Raw genomic sequence first — 21,068 nt, 5'->3', positions numbered from 1 at the left:
CCCCACCTCCATCCACCTAGTGCACTCTCCAGTACCTTCCCCCACCCCAGCCCCAACCCCTCCCATTTATCTCTCCACCCAGAGGCTTCCTGTCTCTATTCCTGATGAAGGGCTTTTGCCCGAAACATTGATTTTCCTGCTCCTCGGATGCTGCCTGACCTGTGCTTTTCCAGCAGAACACAACCAAACCTTGGTGTAGTGTGATTTTTAAACTTTGTACCAGAATACCAGGGAGCTTTCCTGAACAATGCAAGTTTAAATTCACCATTTAGTCATGGGACCATAGGGCTGCTCTTTAGAGAGAGGTGACTGGTGAAGGTGATCTAACCCAAGGGTCACCATACCTCAGGTAGCGGGGCAGTTGAGGAGGAGTGTCCTTCATGGTAACTTCAGCAGGAAGCTGAACTTGTGCTGTTGGCATCACTCTGCATCACAAACTGGCCGTTCAGCCAACTGAGACTAAGTACTGTTCTAAGGAAAAGTGTTTGGCTAGACAGAATGACAGATCAGCCCAGCACATTCTTACACACCTTAAAGCATTGGAAACAGGTCCACAATCCTAGAAACGTGGTGGCAATAAAATCAGCATTAAGAAAGGTGAAGACGAATTGTACAGAAATACTACAAAAGTTGTAGTATCAATAATAAGTGACTAAAGGTCATCAATCTGAAATATTCTTATTTCTCTTCACAATGCTGCTGTATCTACTAAATGTTTCCAGGATTTTGTTTTTTTTTTGTAACAGAACATACCAGTTACTGCTTTTCCAAATCACTCACCTGTACTGTTCTTTTTTGATTTACCTTTTTTGGAACTTTTCCTGTTGGAGAAAAACATTAAGTTAGTTTGTCATTAAAGCATTCTTCAAAAAGGTTACTTCAGTCTGCAGACAGCACAGGCAATGAAAGCACAAGTGGGCCATTCAATTAGATATAGTCAGATATAATTAGATATAAAGCACAGAAACAGATTCTTTGGTCCAACTCGTCCATGCCAGATACTCTATAATGATCTAGTCCTATTTGTCAGCATTTAGCCCATACCCCTCTAAACTGTTCCTATTCATATACCCATCCAGATGCTTTTTAAATGTTATAATTGTACCAGCCTCCACCACCACCTCTGGCAGCTCATTCAATACACATACCACCCTCTGTGTGAATCACCCTTTAGTCCCTTTTAAATTTTTGCAGAAGATTCCACCTTAAACCTATACTCCCATACACTGGAGAAAATACCTCGGCTATTCACCCTGTCCATGCCCCTCGTGATTTTATAAACTTCTGTAAATGTCACCCCTCAGCCTCCACTGCTCCAGGGAAAATAGCCCCAGCCTATTCAGCCTCTCCCTCTAGCTCAAACCCTCCAACCATCCTTGTAAATCTTTTCTGAACCCTTTCAAGTTTCACAACATCTTTCCGATCGCATCCCGAGCAGCTACAAAATGGTTTAACTCCAATACTCAATGCACTGTCCAATAAAAGTAAGCAGACCAAACACTTTCTTCACTACCTTGTCTATCGAATGGCTGATCAAATGCCATTTCTTATACCATCCCCATATCCCTCGAATCAATTTCTGTCCTGGATGCACTGAAAGACTCTACAAGCAGCTCTAGTACAGAATTCTGAAGATGCACTACACTCCAGAAATTCCTCTTCATTTTCAATCTTAATGGGCCAACTTTATTCGGAGACTATGTCCCTGGATAGAGACCTGTCCAACCAGGGGAAATATCTTTCCAACATCTACTCTGCGGTGATAAAATCTACTGGTGGTAACTTTACTTGCATTTTAGTGGGTTGTGGTGTGGCAGGGTGAGGCATTGTAATGAGTGGCAAGTTTGCGCATTGATATCTTCCTGGGGCCCAGAAACTGTTAATACTTTGATTTTCCAATCCTTGGAATTATGACCAATGTCTTTGGAGGAGGGGCAAGTCCTCAAGCCTCTGTTGCTTCAGAAGCACTCCAACTTATTACACTGTATTTACAGGACATTCAGCACAAAAACAGGCCAATGTAACTAATCAATGGTCGTATTTATGCTCTATTCCAACCTCACCTTTCTAACATCTCAAATCAGTCTAACTAGATATTCCATTTTTGCTCAAATGCTCACCTTTCTGTTCAAAATTCACTTCAATCACTTCCTGTGAGTTTCACATTCTTACTATTCTTTGGGTACAAAGGTTTCTTCTTAATTCCCTATTAGATTTCTGGCGACTACCTGAAGTAGTGTCTAGAACAACTAGTTATGCATTTTGGAAAGGCAAACCAAAGCAGACTTATACATTTAATGGTAAGGGCCTGGGGAATGTTGCTGAACAAAGAGACCTTGGAGTGAAGGTTCATAATTCCTTGATGGTAGAGTCACGGGTATCTAGGATAGCGAAGGCGGCATTTGGTATACTTTCCTTTATTGGTCAGAGCATTGAGCATAGGACTTGGGAAGTTATGTTGTGGCTGTACAGGCCATTGGTTAGGCCACTTTTGGAATACTGTGTGCAATTCTGGTCTCCTTCCTATCGGAAGGATGTTGTGAAAAAACGGTTCAGAAAAAATTTGCAAGGATGTTGCCAGAGTTGGAGGATTTGACCCACAGGGAGAGGCTGAATAGGCTGGGGCTCAGAGGCTGAGAGGTGACCTTCTAGAGGTTTATAAAATCATGAGGGGCATGGATAGGGTAAATAGACAAGGTCTTTTCCCTGGGGTGGGGAGTTCAGAGCTAGAGGGCATAGGTTTAGGGTGAGAGGGGAAAGATATAAAAGGGGCCTAAGGGGCAACATTTTCATTGAGAGGGTGGTAAGTTTATGGAATAAGCTGCCTGGGGAAGTGGTCGAGGCTGCTACAATTACAATGTTTAAAAGGCATCTGAATAGGAAGGGTTTAGAGGGATATGGGCCAAGTGCTGGCAAACAGGACTAGATTAATTTAGGATAGCTGGTCGACATGGACAAGTTGAATCGGCAGGTCTGTTTCTGTGCTGTACATCTCTATGACTCTGTTTTTCCTGTTATGAAGATGTGGGTGTACTATACCTTTAAGAGTAAAAGCTAGCAGTGACAGCACCAAGTGTTCTCAATAAGACACAATGTAACCTGCACCTAAAGGAGATAAACGAATACAGTCTTTCCTAATCTTCATACCAATATATAATATGTAACTAACCGTTATCATGTGAGAAACTACATCTCATTTAAGAGAAAACTCTTGTTAGACTACCTTGTGGTTTTCCCGTACCACACTGAAGGAAGCAGGCTTTATAGATCCCAGCCTAAGAAAGAAAGATGGCAGCAGCAATCTACCTTTGTGGTGACCAAGAATCCAATAAGCTCATAACGTGGTGCCAGGAGTCTTTATTGGAGGGTTTTGTTTAACCGCACCATTGCAATAACATATATCCACAAATATCCAGCATCATCCTATTAAATCTTCTCTGCGTTCCCTCACTATCCTTTCCATTACTTAGGGAGACCAGAACTCTTAAGTGTAGTCCAACCATGCTTTGAGACATTTAGTGTAACTTCCCTATAACTCAATTCGATTCCTCGAGAAATAAAGCCTAGGGCTTGGTTTGCTTTTTTAAGAAAAGGAAAAATGGCACAGCTTTTGGGATTGACTTATTTATGCATGTAAAGATTCCTTTACACCATCTAGTCTCATTCCACAAGATGATTTTTAACATTAAAAACTTTGCCGGGCTGCTTTGATTCACCTTGCAGTACAGTTGACCTACTGCAGAAGTCATGACAATTTCTCCATCCCAGTCTTGGATTAATATTTATTCTTCCATGGGATGTGGGCATCACAGGCGAAGCCAGCATTTGCCTATCACTAATTGGTTTTGAAATGAGTGGCTTGCTATTAATTTGAATTTAAATTCCAACAACTGCTATGGTGTGATATGGACACAGTCTGAGTCTGAGACTCTGGATTAGAATGATTTGGAGACGCTGGTGTTGGACTGGGGTGTACAAAGTTAAAAGTCACACCACCAGTTGTTGTGGTTCTGTTCGCCGAGCTGGAAGTTTTTGTTGCAAACGTTTCGTCCCCTGGCTAGGCGACATCATCAGTGCTTGGGAGCCTCCTGCGAAGTGCTTCTTTGATGTTTCCTCCGGTGTTTATAGTGGTCTGTCCCTGCCGCTTCCGGTTGTCAGTTTCAGCTGTCCGCTGTAGTGGTCCACCAGGTTATAGTTCAACAGGTTTATTTGGAAACACTAGCTTTCTCCACAATCACCTGATGAAGGAGCAGCACTCCGAAACCTAGTGCTTCCAAATAAACCTGTTGGACTATATCCTGCTGTTATGTGATTTTTAACTCTGCATTAGATATTACCACTATGTTACTTCCTCCCTAATGTGTTGCCCAATTACATAATTTGAACCCAATCTGCATTTAAAAGGATTCTGCCAGTTTTGAATTGTAGCTGCCTTGCCACCTACAATTCAAAAGTATAAGTCAAAGCAAAGCAGAGATAGATAGGCAGCCCAGAAGTTCTGATAGATCATCGAAATGTTAACTGTGTTCCTCTCTCCACAACTGCCAAGTTTGCTGAGTATTTTCAGAACTTTTCCTGTAGTTATGGTAACTTCTGCTGTTTCACCATGTTACAACTGTGGCCATACTTCTCAAAACACCCAAGTAGTATTCTAGGATGTCATGCAAACATGAAAAACTAATATAAAGGCAGGTTCATTTTTTCTTCCTCAAACAAAGTTGTTTTAAGCTGCTGTTACGTCAGCCTTGTTTTTACTGTGGCTGATGTCCAGCAATTTGCTAGGATAAATTTAAGCTTGCTGCAAATTCACATCGAGATTAGATCTTGCAGTTCCTCTACACATTAGACAACTGATTTGGCATTGTAGCAAACACATGAAAGGTTGAGGGGATAATGGAGAAGGTGGCCAAAAGTTGACATGCCGTAGAGGAAGCCAAGAATATTTTTGTTGGAGTGACTATTATATTACAAAATGAGATGCTGTTATTCAAACAACAGTATGTACGTATTTAGGAAAAATTTGAGCATTCGATTAAGGGAACAAGAATTTGAGCACATTAGACAGTGTCAGGACATTTCATTCACATTGTGATGAGTGATGTACTTTTAAAAATACTGCTGTGACGTGGGAAACACAGCTGCCAAATTTAAAGACAGGAAGCTCCCGTAATGATAATGACCAGATATTCTGCTTCTAATAATGTTGGTTGAGGGATAAATATTGGCTAGGACAAAGACCATACCCATACACTTCCATAAAAGAGAAGTGTAATAGAAACATGTCCACATACAAGGGTGGGTGTTACACAGGACCTTAGTTTAACATCTCAACCAAGAGATGTAACTACTGACAACATCACACTTGGAAAAATATATTTCTAATTGATAGGATTAGACAGAACTTTGGTCACTTGTCCTAAACTTTGTATTATGAGATGGGGGTTGAGAATACATTTAACAAGGTTGAGAGAGAGAAGTGGAGATGTCAAGAAAGGATATTCCAGATAATAGTGTGAAGGCCAATTCCAGAGAGAGTTTGAAGTGACTGCCCTTTACATCAAATCAATATCTGACAGAGTATGGTATCAAGGAGCACAAGCAAAACTGGAGTGATTGAAAATTGGGGGGAAAAAGCTCCCTGTTGGCTAGTGTCATACCTTCCACAAAAGGAATATAGTTGTAGTTTTTGAAGGCTAACCATCTCAGAGGAATTCCTCAGGGTAGTGTCCTGGGGTCAAACATCTTCAGCTGCTTCAAATGACCTTCTCTCCATAATGAGGTCAGAAGTGGAGATGATGATGATTACGGAATGTTCAGCACCATTCACAACATATAGTCAGAGAGATGTACAGCATGGAAACAGACCCTTCCATCCAACCTGTCCATGCCGACTAGATATCCCAACCCAATCTAGTCCCACCCGCCAGCACCTGGCCCACATCCCTCCAAGCCCTTCCTATTCATATACCCATCCAAATGCCTCTTAAATGTTGCAATTGTACTAGCCTCCACCACATCCTCTGGCAGCTCATTCCATACACCTACCACCCTCTATGTGAAGAAGTTGCCCCTTAGGTCTCTTTTTTATCTTTCCCCTCTCACCCTAAACCTATGCCCTCTAGTTCTGGACTCCCCCACCCCAGGGAAAGGACTTTGCCTATTTATCCTATCCAGGCCCCTCAATTTTGTAAACCTCTATAAGGTCACCCCTCAGCCTTGGACGCTTCAGGGAAAACAGTCCCAGCCTGTGCAGTCTCTCCCTATAGCTCAAATCCTCCAACCCTGGCAACATCCTTGTAAATCTTCTCAGATAATGTATTTCAATGCAACAAGACCTGGATTACATTTAGGCTTCAGCTAATAATCAACAAATACATTCACACCATCGCAACATTGCCTTTAGAAAGTTCAATAGTATTTGTGTATTAGTGTTGCATCCTCAAAATGACATTGGCTAGAATGGAATTGGATCAGCCCCACACAAAGTGCTATTGCTATAATTAGCACGTCAGATGCTTGGAAAAAATATACTGGCACAGGAGGCAGTCCAAGGAAGGTCGACTAGGTTGATCCCAAGTATTGGGGGGGGGGGGGGGAAACTTACTTATGAAGAGTGGTTGGACAGGTCAGGCCTGCACTGTTTAGGAAGGACGAACGATCGGTGACTTTATTGAAACATACAAGATTTTTTAAAAATCTTGACAGGGTAGATGTAGAGAGGGTTGTTCCCTCTCAGGAGTGTGTTCAGGGCCAGATGGCATAATCTCTGAATAATTTAAGTCAGAGATGAGAAGGAATCTTTTCTCTCAGAGCTGTGAGTGACCAACGTTCTGTGTCTAATCTGTGAGATTCTTTACTGGAAGGGCAGTCACGGCTGTTTTTTTTAAAAACAAAAGTCATCTGAGAGATGTGGGCATCGCTAGCTGGCCAGCATTTTATTACCCATCCTAATTACCCTTGAGAAGATGGTAGTGAGCTGCCTTCTTGAATCACTGCAATCCACCTGTGGATTGACCCAGCAACAGAGAAGGAGGGAATTCCAGGACTTTGACCCAGCAACAGAGAAGGAACAGTGATATACCTCCAAGTCACGGTAATGAGTGGCTTGGAGGGGAACTTGAAAGTGGTGGTGTTCCCATGTATCTGCTAGTGTTGTTTTAAGAGATGGAAGTGCTCGTGGGTTTGAAAGGTGCTGTTGGAGGATCTTTGGTGAATTTCTACAGTGCATCTTGTAGATAGTAGCAGCAGTGTGTACCAAGTGTCAGAGGAGAGAGTGGATTCAGTGCCAATTAAGTAGGCTGCTTTGTCCTGGATGATGTCAAGCTTCTTGTGTTGTTGGGGCTGCAGTCACCCAACTAAGTGGGGAGTATTCCGTCACACTCCTGACTTGTGCCTTGCAGATGGTCGACAAGCATTGAGGAGTCAGGTGACAAGTTACTCATCACAGTATTCCTAGCTTTTGATCTGCTCTTGTAGCCACTATATTTATGTGGTGAGTCCATTTAAGTTTCCAATCAACGGTAACTCAGGATGTTGACAATAGGGGATTCAGTGATGGTAACATCATTGAATGCCAAGGCAGGGTGGTGAGGCTGTCTCTTATTCATGATGGTCACAGGTGGCATATTTTGTGGCATGAATGTTACTTGTCACTGGTCAGCCCAAGCCTGGATATTGTATAGATCTGGTTGCATTTGAACATGGACTGCTTCAATATCGGAGGAGTTGTAAATGGTGCTGAACTTTGGTAAACTTCTGACCTTATGATGGAGAGAAGGTTTTGATGAAGCAGTTGAGGATGGTTGGGCCAAGGACACTACCCTGAAAAACTCCTGCAGAGATGTCCTGGAGCTGAGATGGCTGACCTCCAACACCATGACCATCATCCTGTGTCAAGTATGACTCCAACCAGAGAGTTTTCCCCCGATACCCATTGATTCCAGTTTTGCTAGAACTCCTGGATGCTACACTCGGCCAAATGCAGCCTTGATGTCAAGGGCTGTCACTCTCAACTCACCTCTGGAATTTAGCTCTTTTGTCCATGTTTGGACCAAGGCTATAGTGAGGTATTAGATCATAAAATATATCTAAGGCCAAGATAGACTGATTTTTACTCAGTGAGGGAATCAAGGGTTGATGGGGAAAATGGCAAAAAAAAAAATGTAGAATTGAGGATTATCTCAAAATGGCAGAGCAGACTTGATGGGCCAAATGACCTACTTCTTTTCCTGTAGACTTTTGGTAGAGTGGATGGAAGCTTACAGGTGGTGGTAATCCCTGTACCTTCAGCTTTTGTGACTCAATGTGGCAAAGGTCAGGAATTTGGAAGATGCTATCAAAGGACATTTGCTGAGTTTCTACATTGCATCTTATACATAAGATTGCCACTGTGTGCCAGCAGAGATGGTAAATGTTTAAGATGATGCACGGATCAATGATTAAGTAGTGTTCTTTGACCTGGAAAATCTTGTTGGAGCTATCCTTATCTATGCAAGCGTATTTCACATTTCAATCCTGATTGTACCTCAAATGATGGAATGACTTTATGGAGTCAAGACGTAAGTCACCTACAACAGAATTCCCAGTATCTGAACCAGTTATTAAAATACTAGATTTGGTCAATGTAACCATCTAAAAACATTGATGGTGGAGGAACCAACAATGGTAATCCTGTTGAATGCTGTGGAGAGACAGACTTCTACTTGGAGACGGTCATTGTTGATCATGCATGTGGATTGAATGACACTTGAGACTGGTCAGTGGAATGGAAAGCAAACTGAAAAAAATGTAGTAAAGGGTAAGAGGTGGTTATTCAAAGGTGGAAAGCAATTTTCCACAAGCTTAATGCTGAGAACACAATTATTCATAATTTGCATTATGACCTGGGAATATGTAACTCAATATGCAAATTTGCAGCTGATCCTGAACCAGGTGGGTCAACTAATATTAAGTCAAATATTGGACAACATAATGCAGTAATTTATTAGAATAGCTGCAGAGTGGAAGTTAGGATATGAATAAACTTTACTTTGAGTCTAAGTGAAGTCACTGCCTTTGAAACATTAACCCTTTTCTTCCCACAAATGCTACCAGATCTGAATTTTTCCAGCAATTCCTTTCTTTGTTTGATCTCCAGTTTCCACAGTTCTTTGTTTTATTTTGCTTAGATAAATGTGGTGACAACTGGTGGATAAAATAGACTCACATAGACCTTAGAAAATTAGTATTAAGAATCAGGTAGAAAAGCAAAAGGAACCTAGCGAAACAGAAAAAATCAATCAAGAGCTACAACGAAATGAAAAATAATGCTAAAACTTGCAATAACTTGGGGCGGTACAGTGGCTCAGTGATTAGCACTGCTACCTCACAGCACCAAGATCCCAGGTTCGATTCCAGCCTCGAGCGACTGTGTGGAGTTTGCACATTCTCCCTCTGTCTGTGTGGGTTTCCTCTTGGTCCTCCGGTTTCCCCCCCCACAGTCCAAAGATATACAGGTTAGGTGAATTGGCCATGCTAAATTGCCCATAGTGCTAGATACATTAGTCAGAGGGAAATGGGTCTGGGTGGGTTACTCTTCGGAGGGTTGGTGTGGACTGGTTGAGCCGAAGGGCCTGTTTCCACACTGCACGGAATCTAATCTAATAAAAAGCTAGCATCAGTAATGACGATCATGAAACTCAGATTGTTGTAAAAACGCATGTGATGTATTAATATCCTTCAGGAAAGAAATCTATCATCCTTAACTTATCTGACCAGTGTGACTATGTTCAGATTGTCCTCTTAAATGGCATGGCAATCTATGTAGTTGCATTTAAGAAAGTGGGTCACCAATACCCTCAAAGGAAATTAGGGATGGGCAATAAATGTTGTCTTTGCCAACAATGTCCAAATCCTACGAATATACAAAAAACATGTTTTACATTCCATAATGTTGGTATAGTTCTGCAGTGGGAGTGGTGGGAGCAAAAACCAGGGAGCCGTTACAGAGGTAAATTCTCCATTTAAAAAAAAAGTTACCTCGCAGGAGCAGCGGCCTTCATTGAAGTTTGGGAAGGTGAGTGAATTGATATATATTCGAGTAGCAGCTGAACCAGAGACACGACACATGTAGTGTCTCCCACCCGCCCTATTCCTCTGACCAACAAAAAAAGACTTTTCTATTTCTTTTTTTAAGGCTTTTCTATTTCTTTTTTTATTGTGCAATTGGTTAAAAATTTGCTTCTTTTAATCTATTATTTCGTTATTTGAAAAACTACATATCAAAAGTATTAGAAATTATTTAACTCAAATTTATATAAAGTAATAAAGTAATTAATTAGTAGAGATGGCTGGACAGGTGATATGCTATAGCTCTATGCGGGAGCTGGTTGATCCCATTGTGAATAGCAATGGCCACATCTGCAGCAAATATTGAGTGCTGGAGGAACTCCAGCTCAGAGTTGACGATCTGGAATCTGAGCTTCAAACACTATGGCACTTCCAGAATGGGAAGAGTTACTTGGACACTGTTTCAGGAGGCAGTAAGATTAAGTAATTCAAATTCAGTTAGTGATCAGGGACAACAGGGTGAGATTGTAAGTGAGGCAGGTAGGGGGGATCCCGATTTCAGGAGCGGAGGAACCTTAGCCTTTGGCCTTAGCCAATAGGTATTTGATGCTTGCTCCCGGTGTAGATGAGGAAAAGGGCTGAGGGGAAGATGAGCCAACTGACCACAACACCATGGTGCAGGATGCTATTCAAGAGGGGGGAGCAAAAGACAAGTAGTAGTTATAGGAGATTCTAAAATTAGGGAGATAGATAGTATCCTTTGCAAGCCTGATGGAGTGATATGTTGCCTGCCCAGTGCCAGGGTACAAGACATCTCTGAACGGCTTGAAAGGATACTGGAGTGGGAGGGGGACAATCCAATTGTGGTTGACGTTGGGACAAACAACATAGACAAGGCAAGGATGTTTGTGGGTTATCGAAAGGAACAAAATTAAGGAACAGGTCCTAGGGTTATAACCTCCAGATTACTACCCGAGCCACGTGCAAGTTGGCCTAGGGATAAGAAAATCAGGGACATAAACACGTGGCTAAGGGAGTGGTGTGGGAAAGAGGGGTTCCATTTCAGGAGGCATTTGCATCAGTTTTGGAACAGGAGCATTCTGTATCATTGGACAGTCTCCACCTGAACTGATGTTTGTAACATTCGTAACAAGGTTGAGGAGTTAAACGGCACAAATCATCACAAATGAATATGATTTAGTAGACATTATAGAGACATGATTACAGGGTAAAAACAATGACTGCAGATGCTGGAAGCCAGAGTCTAGATTAGAGTGGTGCTAGAAAAACAGCAGTTTAGGCAGCATCCGAGGAATAGTAAAATCGACGTTTCAGGAAAAAACCCTTCATCAGGAATACAGGCAGAGAGCCTGAAGGGTGGAGAGATATGGTTACAGGATGGTCACAACTGGGAGGTAGATATCCAAGGGTATCAGATTGTTGCAGTGGATGTAGTGTACCTGGACTTTCAGAAAGCTTTTGATCAAGTCCCACATAGGAGGTTAGTGAGCAAAATACGGGCGCATGGTACTGGGGGCAAAGTACTGACTTGGATTGAAAATTGGTTGGCTGACAAGAAACAAAAGAGTAGTGATAAACGGCTCCCTTTCGGAGTGGCAGGCGGTGACCAGTGGGGTACCGCAGGGACCGCAGCTTTTTTACCATATATATTAATGATATAGAAGATGGTATTAATAGTGACATTAACAAATTTGCTGATGATACAAAGCTGGGTGGCAGGGTGAAATGTGAGGAGGATGTTAGGAGATTACAGGGTGACCTGGACAGGTTAGGTGAGTGAACAGATGCATGGCAGATTCAGTTTAATGTGGATAAATGTATGGTTATCCACTTTGGTGGCAAGAACAGGAAGGCAGATTACTACCTAAATGGAGGTAAAAACAATGACTGCAGATGCTGGAAACCAGATTCTGGATCAGTGGTGCTGGAAGAGCACAGCAGTCAATGAAGGCAAGCATGCAGGTACAGCAGGTAGTGAAGAAAGCTAATAGCATGCTGGCCTTCATAACAATAGGGATTGAATACAGAAGCAAAGAGGTTCTTCTGCAGCTGTACAGGGCCCTGGTGAGACCGCACCTGGAATATTGTGTGCAGTTCTGGTCTCCAAATTTGAGGAAAGACATTCTGGCTATTGAGGGAGTGCAGCGTAGATTCACGAGGTCAATTCCTGGAATGGCAGGACTATCTTATGTTGAAAGATTGGAGCGACTGGGCTTGTATACCCTTGAGTTTAGAAGATTGAGACGTATAAGATTATTAAAAGGATTGGACACTCTGGAAGCAGGAAACATGTTTCCACTGATGGGTGAGTCCCGAACCAGAAGACACAGCTTAAAAATAAGGGATAGGCCATTTAGGATAGATGAGGTGAAACTTCTTCACTCAGAGTGGTGGGTGTGTGGAATGCTCTGCCCCAGAAGGCAGTGGAGGCCCAGTCTGGATTCATTTAAGAAAGAGTTGGATAGAGCTCTCAAGGATAGTGGAATCAAGGGTTATGGAGATAAGGCAGGAACAGGATACTGATTGAGGATGATCAGCCATGATCATAATGAATGGTGGTGCAGGCTCAAAGGGCAGAATGGCCTACTCCTGCAACTAATGTTCCGAAGGACAGATAGGAAAGTAAGAGGTGGTATAACTCTGATATTCAAGGACAACATCAGGGCATTGCCGAGAGAGGATACAGATTCTGTGGAGAATAAAGTTGAATTCATTTGGATGGAAATTAGAAATTCTAAGAAGAAAATGTCACTGATAGACGTAGTCTATAGGCCACCAAATAATATCGCACTGGGGCAGGCAATAAACAAATAAATAACGAATGCCTGTTAAAAACAGAATGGCAATTATCATGGGGAATTTTAATCTACATACCAATTGGTTGAACCAGATCAGTCAGGGTAGCCTTGAGGAAGAATTAGTTGAGTGTATCTGTGATGGTTCCATTACATACTGTTCAAGAAAAACTGATGAAGGAACAAGCTATCCTAGATCTAGTCCTGTATAATGAAAACAGGAATAATTAATGACCTCATAGTAAGGGATCCTCTTGGAAGGAGTAATCACAGAATGGTCAAATTTAGAATACAGATGGAGTGTGTGAAGATAAAATCCAATACCAGGGTTCTGTGCTTAAACAAGTGAAACTACAAAAGAATGAGGGAGGAGTTGGCTAAAGTTGACTGCAAACAAAGATTTTATGGTGGGACAGTTGATGAGCAGTGGAGGACTTAAAACAATTTTTCAAATTTCTAAGCAAAAAGTATATTCCAGTGAAAAGGAAGGACTGTAAGAAAAGGGATAATCTGCCATGGGTGTCTAAGGCAATAAGGGAGATTATCAAATTAAAGGGAGGTTTACAAAGTAGCCAAAAACGGCATGAAATTAGAATATTGGGAACACTTTAAAAGGTCAACAGAAAGCCAAAAAAGAGCTATAACGAAAAGTAAGAGAACATGAGAAAAAACTAGCACAAAATATAAACACTAATAGCAAATGTTTCTATAAATATGAAATCAAAAAGAATGGCTAAAGTAAATGTTGGTCCTTTAGAGGAGCAGAAGTGGCATTTAGTTATCAGATATGATGAAATGGCTGAGGCATTGACAGTTGATTGCTCATCAACTGTCCCACCATAAAATCTTTGTTTTGTATCGGTCTTCACAGTGGAGGACACTAATAACATGTCAGAAATTGACAAAGAGACAAAAGGTAGGTGAGGACCTGGGAACAATTATTATTATGGAAGAGCTAGTGTTGGGCAAGCTAATGGAGTCAAGGATAAATAAGTCTACTGGCCCTGATGGAATGCATCCCAGGGACTAAAAAACAAAAGAGATGGCAAGAGAAATAGCAAGTACACTGGTAGTAGTTTTCCAAAATTCGCTGGACTCTGGGGAAGTCCCCAGTAGATCAGAAAATAGCAAATGTGACACCACTGTTTAAAAAGGGAGGTAGACAAAAGAAGGGAATTATAGACTGGTTAGCTTAACCCCTGTAGTAGGGAAGATGCTAGATTCTATCAAGAAACAGCAAGGCATCCGGATAGAAATTGTCCCGTTGGGCAGAGGCAGCATGGGTTCATGAAGGGCAGGTCATGCTTAACTCATCTTTTGAAATTCTATGAAGACATTGTGAGCAACTTGGACAACAGGGATCCAGTGGATGTGGTGTACCTAGATTTCCAAAAGGCCTTCGACAAGGTGCCGCACAGGAGACGGCTGCATAAGATAAGGATGCAAGGCATTGTGGGTAAAGTATTAACATGGATAGAGGATTGGTTGACTAACAGGAAGCAAAGAGTGGGGATAAACGAGTACTATTCTGGCTGCCAGTGACTAGTGGCGTTCCTCAGGGATGGATGTTGGGACCACAATTTATATAAATGATTTGGAGTTGGGGACCATGTGTAGCGTGTCAAGCTTTGCAGATGACACTAGGATGAGTGGCAAAGCAAAGAGTGCTGACGATTCTGAAACTTTGTAGAGGAACATTGATACATTAAGCGAGTGGGTAAAGGTCTGACAGATGTATTACAATGTTAATACATGTGAAGTCATTCATCTTGGAAGGAATAACAGTAAAAAGGATTACTAGTTGAATAGTAATAAGTTGCAGCACATGGCTATGCAGAGGGTCCTTGTGCATGAATCACTAAAGGTTGGTCTGCAGGTACAACAATTAGGAAGGCAAATGGAATTTTGTCCTTCATTGCTAAAGGGATGGAGTTTAAAAGCAGGGAGGTTATATTGCAGCTCTACAAGGTGCTGGTGAGGCCACACCTGGAGTACTGTATGCAGTTTTGGGATCCTTACTTGAATGTCAGCCTGGCACTGGAGGGGGTGCACAGGAGGTTCACTCAGTTGATTCCAGAGTTAGAACATAGAACAATACAGCACAGAACAGGCCCTTCGGCCAACGATGTTGTGCCGAACATTTGTCCTAGCTTAAGCACCTATCCATGTACCTATCCAATTGCCGCTTAAAGGTCATCAATGATTCTGACTCTGCCACTCCCACAGGCAGCACATTCCATGTCTCTACCACTCTCTGGGTAAAGAACCTACCCCTGACATCCCCCCCTATACCTTCCCTTAAATTTATGTCCCCTTTTAACACACTGTTGTACCCGGGGAAAAAATCTCTGTCTACTCTATTCCCTTGATCATCTTATAAACCTCTAAACCCTGTATTCCGCATTCTTATTTGTCCTTCCAAAATGGACAACCTCACACTTGACAGGATTGAACTCCATCTGTCACTCCTCAGCCCAGCTCTGCATCATATCTAAGTCCCTTTGCAGCCGACAACAGCCCTCCTCACTATCCACAACTCCACCAATCTCCATATCGTCTGCAAATTTACGACCCACCCTTCGACTCCCTCTTGCAAGTCATTAATAAAAATTACAAACAGCAGAGGACCCAGAACTCAAATAACAATCACTTGGCTTATGAGGAGGGCCTCAGTAGACTGGGATTATAACTCATTGGAATTCAGAAGAATAAGGGGGGAATCTTATAGAAAGAAAATTATGAAGGGAGTAGATAAGATAGAAGTAAAGGGGATATTTCTACTAGCAGGTAAAACTAAGACAAGAGGGCATAGCTTTAAAGATTAAAGAGAGCAGATTTAGGACTGAATTGTGAAGGAACTTCTTCACCCAGAGAGTCATAAATCTATGTGTAATTCCTTACCCGGTGAAGTAGTTGACGCTACTTCACTAAAATTTTTTAAAGTTAAGATAGATTTTTTTTAACAATAAAGAAATTAAAAGGATACTGAGAGAGTGCAGGTAAGTGGAGCTGAGTCCATGAAAAGATCAGCCATGCTCTTATTGAATGGCAGAACAGGCTCAAGGGGCCAAATGGCCTTCTCCTTCTCCTAGTTCCTATGTTCTTATAATTATTTAGCTCTTGGAACTATTTCATGCCCCACTCTGGACAAAACATTAATATTCTAAACTTACTCCACAGGAAGCTAATTAGCAAATGCATTCCCTCCAGCTCTGAGATTAAATCACAAAGGAATATGCTGCACAATTAAACTCATTTTGTATTTCTTCTTGCCTAATTAACTTTAACCAATTAATTTTAACATATGGTATAATCAGGCTACCATGGGATAAGACTTGTATCCCATTTCTGGGGGTAACCATTACTCAGAACCTGCAATTTGTGAAATGAGCCAGATTGTGGAATATAAATCACAACCATGGGACTAAATAAATGTGTGAAGAATCAAGTTCCACTTTTTCTACGAAAAAAAAAGAGAAAGCAGCCAACATATTTCAACTGAATTCCAAGAGGGAAGTAAATTTCAAGATGCTTTGAAACCTTGCTCCCCACCCATAAGAACCTTCCAAATACTTACCTTTTCTTTCCTGTGATACCCATATTCCTACATTTGTTTATTCCTTTCCTAGCATTCACTTTTCCCCTATCCAAAGTTTTGAAAGATGTTCTTGTATGTGCAGAATGTCCAAATGCTAGTTGGTAACAAGGTGAAATATTTAGAGCAATGGCATGCAGATTTTGCATTTATAATTTGGTTGGGCATTTCCTTCAGCCAGTTATGCTGTCAGAAAAGGAATGGTCATCGCCTGATGGCATTCAAGCCGAGAATTAACAGCTGAAAGCTACTTAGTGACATCCAAGACAACTGTGTCTATTCTGTTTATTTTTAGGTGCAATCAGCTCAACTATCAGATATAGCCTGTAACAACACTCTGCATTTATATAGCACCTTGAACATAGGGAAATGTCCCAAGGCACGTCACTGGAACATATTAAATATCAAATCAAAAAAAAAGAGACAAATAAGCAGATATTAGGACAGATGACAAAAATTTTACTGAAAGTATAAGTGTTCAGGGGTAGGAGGTCACAGTGGCTCAGTGGTTAGCACTGCTGCCTCAGCACCAGGGAGCTAGGTTCAATTCCATCCTTGGGTGAATGTGGAATTTGCACATTCTTTCCACGTCTGCATGAGATTCCTCTGGGTGCTCCAGTTTCCTCCCACAGTCACAAAAATGTGCAGGTTAGGTGGATCGGCTATGCTAAAAATTGCCAATCACGTACAGGCTAGGTGGGTTAGTCATGGGAAGTGCAGGATTACAGCGATCGGGTGGGATGCCCTTCAGAGGGTTGGTGTGAACACTATGGGCAGAATGGCCTACTACCACACGAAGGATTCTATGATTCAAATGAGGAGTGTCTTAAGAGGATGAGGTGGGAGGGATGAGAATGAGATTTAGGGACAAAATATTAGACCTCTGGCCTTCAGCAACCAAAAACAAGGCCAAAACGACACCATGAACCTTGAACTTAATAGATGCTGTCATACCAGTTAGGGCAGTTTCCACAATATGTAGGAAGTAGATGAATTATTCTTAGATATTTCAAAAGCTATTTTGGGAACATAGTTATAGTGACCATAACAACCAACCATACAAAACACGAACAGGAGCAGACCAGTCTGCCTCATCATTCAACGCAATCACGGCTGATCAGTTTCTGTTTTGTATTCCACGCTACCATTCACTCCAATAACCCTTGATTCCCCTGCCTAACAACAATTTACTTTGGCCTTAAAAATATTAATTGACTTTGCGTCCACTGCCTAGGTGAGAGAGTTCTGAAGTCACAACTCAAAAAAGAAAATTTCCTTATCTGTCCTGAAAGGGCAAGCTCTCATTTTAAAAAAGAGAATCCCCCTAGTATTGGAACTGACCCACAAGAGGAAACATCCTCTCTACATTCTCCTTATCAAGACCATTCAGGATCTTACACACTATAGTGAAGTCCCCCCACTTCATTCTTCCAAACTCCAGTAGAAGGATAGTCTGTGCAACCTTCCCTCAAGACAACTCACTCATTTTAGTTAGTCAAATCAATCAATGTGTCTCCTTTGAATCACACCAATATTTATACATGTTTTCCTAAATAAGGAGACAAAAACAGCACATGGTATTTAAGGTTTGGTCTCACCAACCCCTCACATAAAGTAAGGATGCAATGTTTCAGTTATGTTAAACTATTATGCTAATAAATCAATAGCATTCCATTAACCTTCTTAACTATTGATCACCATGATACCCATCCAGTTCACTAAATGTCCTTTAAGGGCGGCAACCTACCATCCTTGGGCTGCAGATCCACAGGAACAAGTTCACTTCTAAGTGGCTTACTGGACTATTTCAGGCACCAATCAGTTCAAAGGTAATTAGGGATTGGAAGATGGCTTACCCAATAATGCCCACGTCAAGGAAGAACAAAGTAAATAAGTTAACAGTTACATGGCATAACAACTTACAGCCAGAGACAGATTCCAAAACTTGGCCCTAGACACTGCTGACAGCACAGAAAGATGGATAATTGTACCAGCTTATACCTAGGAGGATGGAGTGTAATATCTCAGGAAAGCATTTATTAAAATGATAAAGTGACCACACACTTGCAATTCCTTCTAAATGAAGCACCAACCACCAGAGGTTAAAACATTTGAAAGTAATAGTCCCAATCATAGAGATGTATAGCACAGAAACAGACTCATCAGTCCAACTCATCCCGGTGAGTAGATATCCAAATTAATCTAGTCCTATTTACCAGGATTTTGGCCCATATTCCTCAAAACTCCTCCTAGCCTTTTAAAAGGTTATAATTGTACCAGCCTCCACCTCTTCCTCTGGCAGGTCATTCCATATAGTTCACTAAAATGTACACTGATGGTGCTGCAAGTGTCTTTGGAAACGGCCTGGAGCATTTTATTTCCCTCATTTCTATGTTGTGGTTCTTTCTCCAACAGTGGCAGTAAGGAGTTGACATATTAGCAGGCAGTTTTTCTGCTGAGCAAATACTTCTCTTCACAGACTACTTTTCTAACACACACATATACACACTTTGGAACTATGAGAGCAATCATTTACGACTTTGAGAAACAGATTCAATGAATTGTTAAAAGGAGCTGTGTAATTGTTAAATGTGTTAACAGCCAGAAACACACGGCTGTAAAAATGTGAATGATACAGGATGTTATCCATCGTTACAATCTAACATTCACTCAAGACAGCTGCATTTGTAGATCTAAGCACTTCAATAACAGCTGTTCTGTTCATGCACAAGTTGTGTTATGCAGACCATTGTTCATTCAGATATCACTAAAATTATGGTCTGACAGGATTCAATTTACAAATAATCAGAGAAGTAAGAGCCTAAACTAACTCCATCAATTGAGCTTTTAACATGCAATAACAGGGTCAATGGTATATATTTATTACGTGAAGCTGAAGAAGGTAAGTTCTGGAGAAACTTAAAATGATCACCGTGACATGTTGATAGATGAAATATTTTGTGCAAAGTATAGTCTTCAAGACAAGCTTAGTTCTAACATCATGGAGTATAATGACATTAAATGAGGTCACTATTTTCAAGTGCTGTCAGACATTGTTATTTGTACAATAGTGAATTTGTGTTCAAATCATGTACATGAGCAAGGAGCTTTAAAGAGGGGGAACAATGAATGAGCATCATTTTGCTAACACAGAATCCAGTGTTACACAATATTTAGATTAATCTTTTTCTTGGTAATACAAGAAACATACTCAAGGTCAGTATTTGCAGGAACAGAGGTTTTTCCACTAAGGATCAAGAGTTTTTGGACAGTTTGTTCGAGGTTATTCAAGGAATTGCATTGGACCTGGAAATTCCCAAATATGAACTCTGCATTGAAGACGCAGTTTTGTAATAAAGTATATTTTGTAATCACTATGATGATAACTTGATTTAAAAATTACAATACATCACTGCCTCACTTGCATGCTTCCTTTCAAATGTGGGAGGGACAAATAACAGAAGGAATGGACTAAAGAAGCTTCATAGAAGAATGAAATATGATGGGAACTTTTAAAAACCAACAAATGGTTAGGATTTGGAAAGCACTTCCTTAAAGGGTGGGGATATAGCTGCTTAGAAAACATCACAAAGGAGCAAGATTCGGACCCTCAAACATGCTCGATTATTTGACTAGATCTTGGCTGATCAATGACAATGTCATCAGACCATAAAACGTAGGAGCAGAAGTCACTCATTTGGCCCGTCGCATCTGCTCCACCATTTCAAGATAATGGTTGATAGGAAAATCCTCAACTCCACTTTCCTGCTTTTCCCCAAGATTCCCTTAAAAATCTCTCTCTCTGCTTTGAATTTACTTAACAACACAGGCTTGACAGCACTCTATTGTCAAGAATTCCACAGGTACTCAACCGTGAAAAACTCCTGTCTTAAGTGGTCAATCCCTTCCTCCGAGACTATGTCCTCTGGTTCTAAACTCTCCCACAACGGAAAAAAAAAAAATCAATATTTTCAGGATGCAGTTTCTTGATTCAATAAACATGTTTTGCATTTGCCTCTCAAAAGTCCTTAAGAATCCAGAATGTTTCATCAAGGGCACCTTTCACTCTTCTAAACTCCAACACATACAGACCCAAATTCCCTAGTTCTGAAGGGTCACTGGACTTGAAATACTAACTCTGTTTCTCTCCATTGATACTGCCAGACCTGTTGAGTTTTTCCAGCAGTTTGTCTTTAGCTATGCAACCTCTTATAAGAAAACTCCTTCATATCCAGGAACAACTGGTGAAGCTTCTCTGGACTGCCTCGAATGATGGTGTATCTTTCCTTAGATAAACAGGGCCCAAAACTGTTCAGTCTTCCAGCTGTGGTCTTGTATAGTTTAAGAAAAACCTCCCTACTTTTATACTCAATTCTCTTTGAAATAAAGACAAAACATTCCATTTGCTTTCCCTAGTAACTATTGATCAGTTTGCTACATGCTCGCTTTGAGCTTCATGGAGGAGAATTCCCATAGCTTTCTGCAGTATTCCTCAATTTAAATAATTCAGTTCCTCTATTCTTCCTGCCAGAGTTCATAATGTCACATTTTCCCCACATTATATTCCATCTGACAATATGTTGCCATTCCTGTATTCCTTGATATTTTAA

At 41.2% G+C, this 21,068-nt stretch overlaps 1 protein-coding gene across 2 annotated transcripts in view; it reads right to left on the bottom strand.

The window, feature by feature from the left end:
* LOC122540653 (uncharacterized protein C11orf52 homolog) overlaps nt 1-21,068 on the bottom strand; it is a 30,190-nt gene that overhangs the window by 7,395 nt on the left and 1,727 nt on the right. The window contains exon 2 of one of the 2 annotated variants that reach the window (XM_043676665.1): nt 805-821. In XM_043676665.1, coding sequence (XP_043532600.1) covers nt 805-821 — 17 coding nt within the window. Of the gene's footprint in view, nt 1-780; nt 822-21,068 lie in introns of both variants that reach the window. The other variant, XM_043676664.1, reaches the window with a different exon arrangement.

The sequence above is a fragment of the Chiloscyllium plagiosum genome, chromosome 35, assembly GCF_004010195.1.
Source record: "Chiloscyllium plagiosum isolate BGI_BamShark_2017 chromosome 35, ASM401019v2, whole genome shotgun sequence".
Classification (NCBI taxonomy): domain Eukaryota; kingdom Metazoa; phylum Chordata; class Chondrichthyes; order Orectolobiformes; family Hemiscylliidae; genus Chiloscyllium; species Chiloscyllium plagiosum.
The sequence above is the reverse complement of the archived record's forward strand: the minus strand, read 5'-3'. Positions and strand labels throughout refer to the sequence as shown.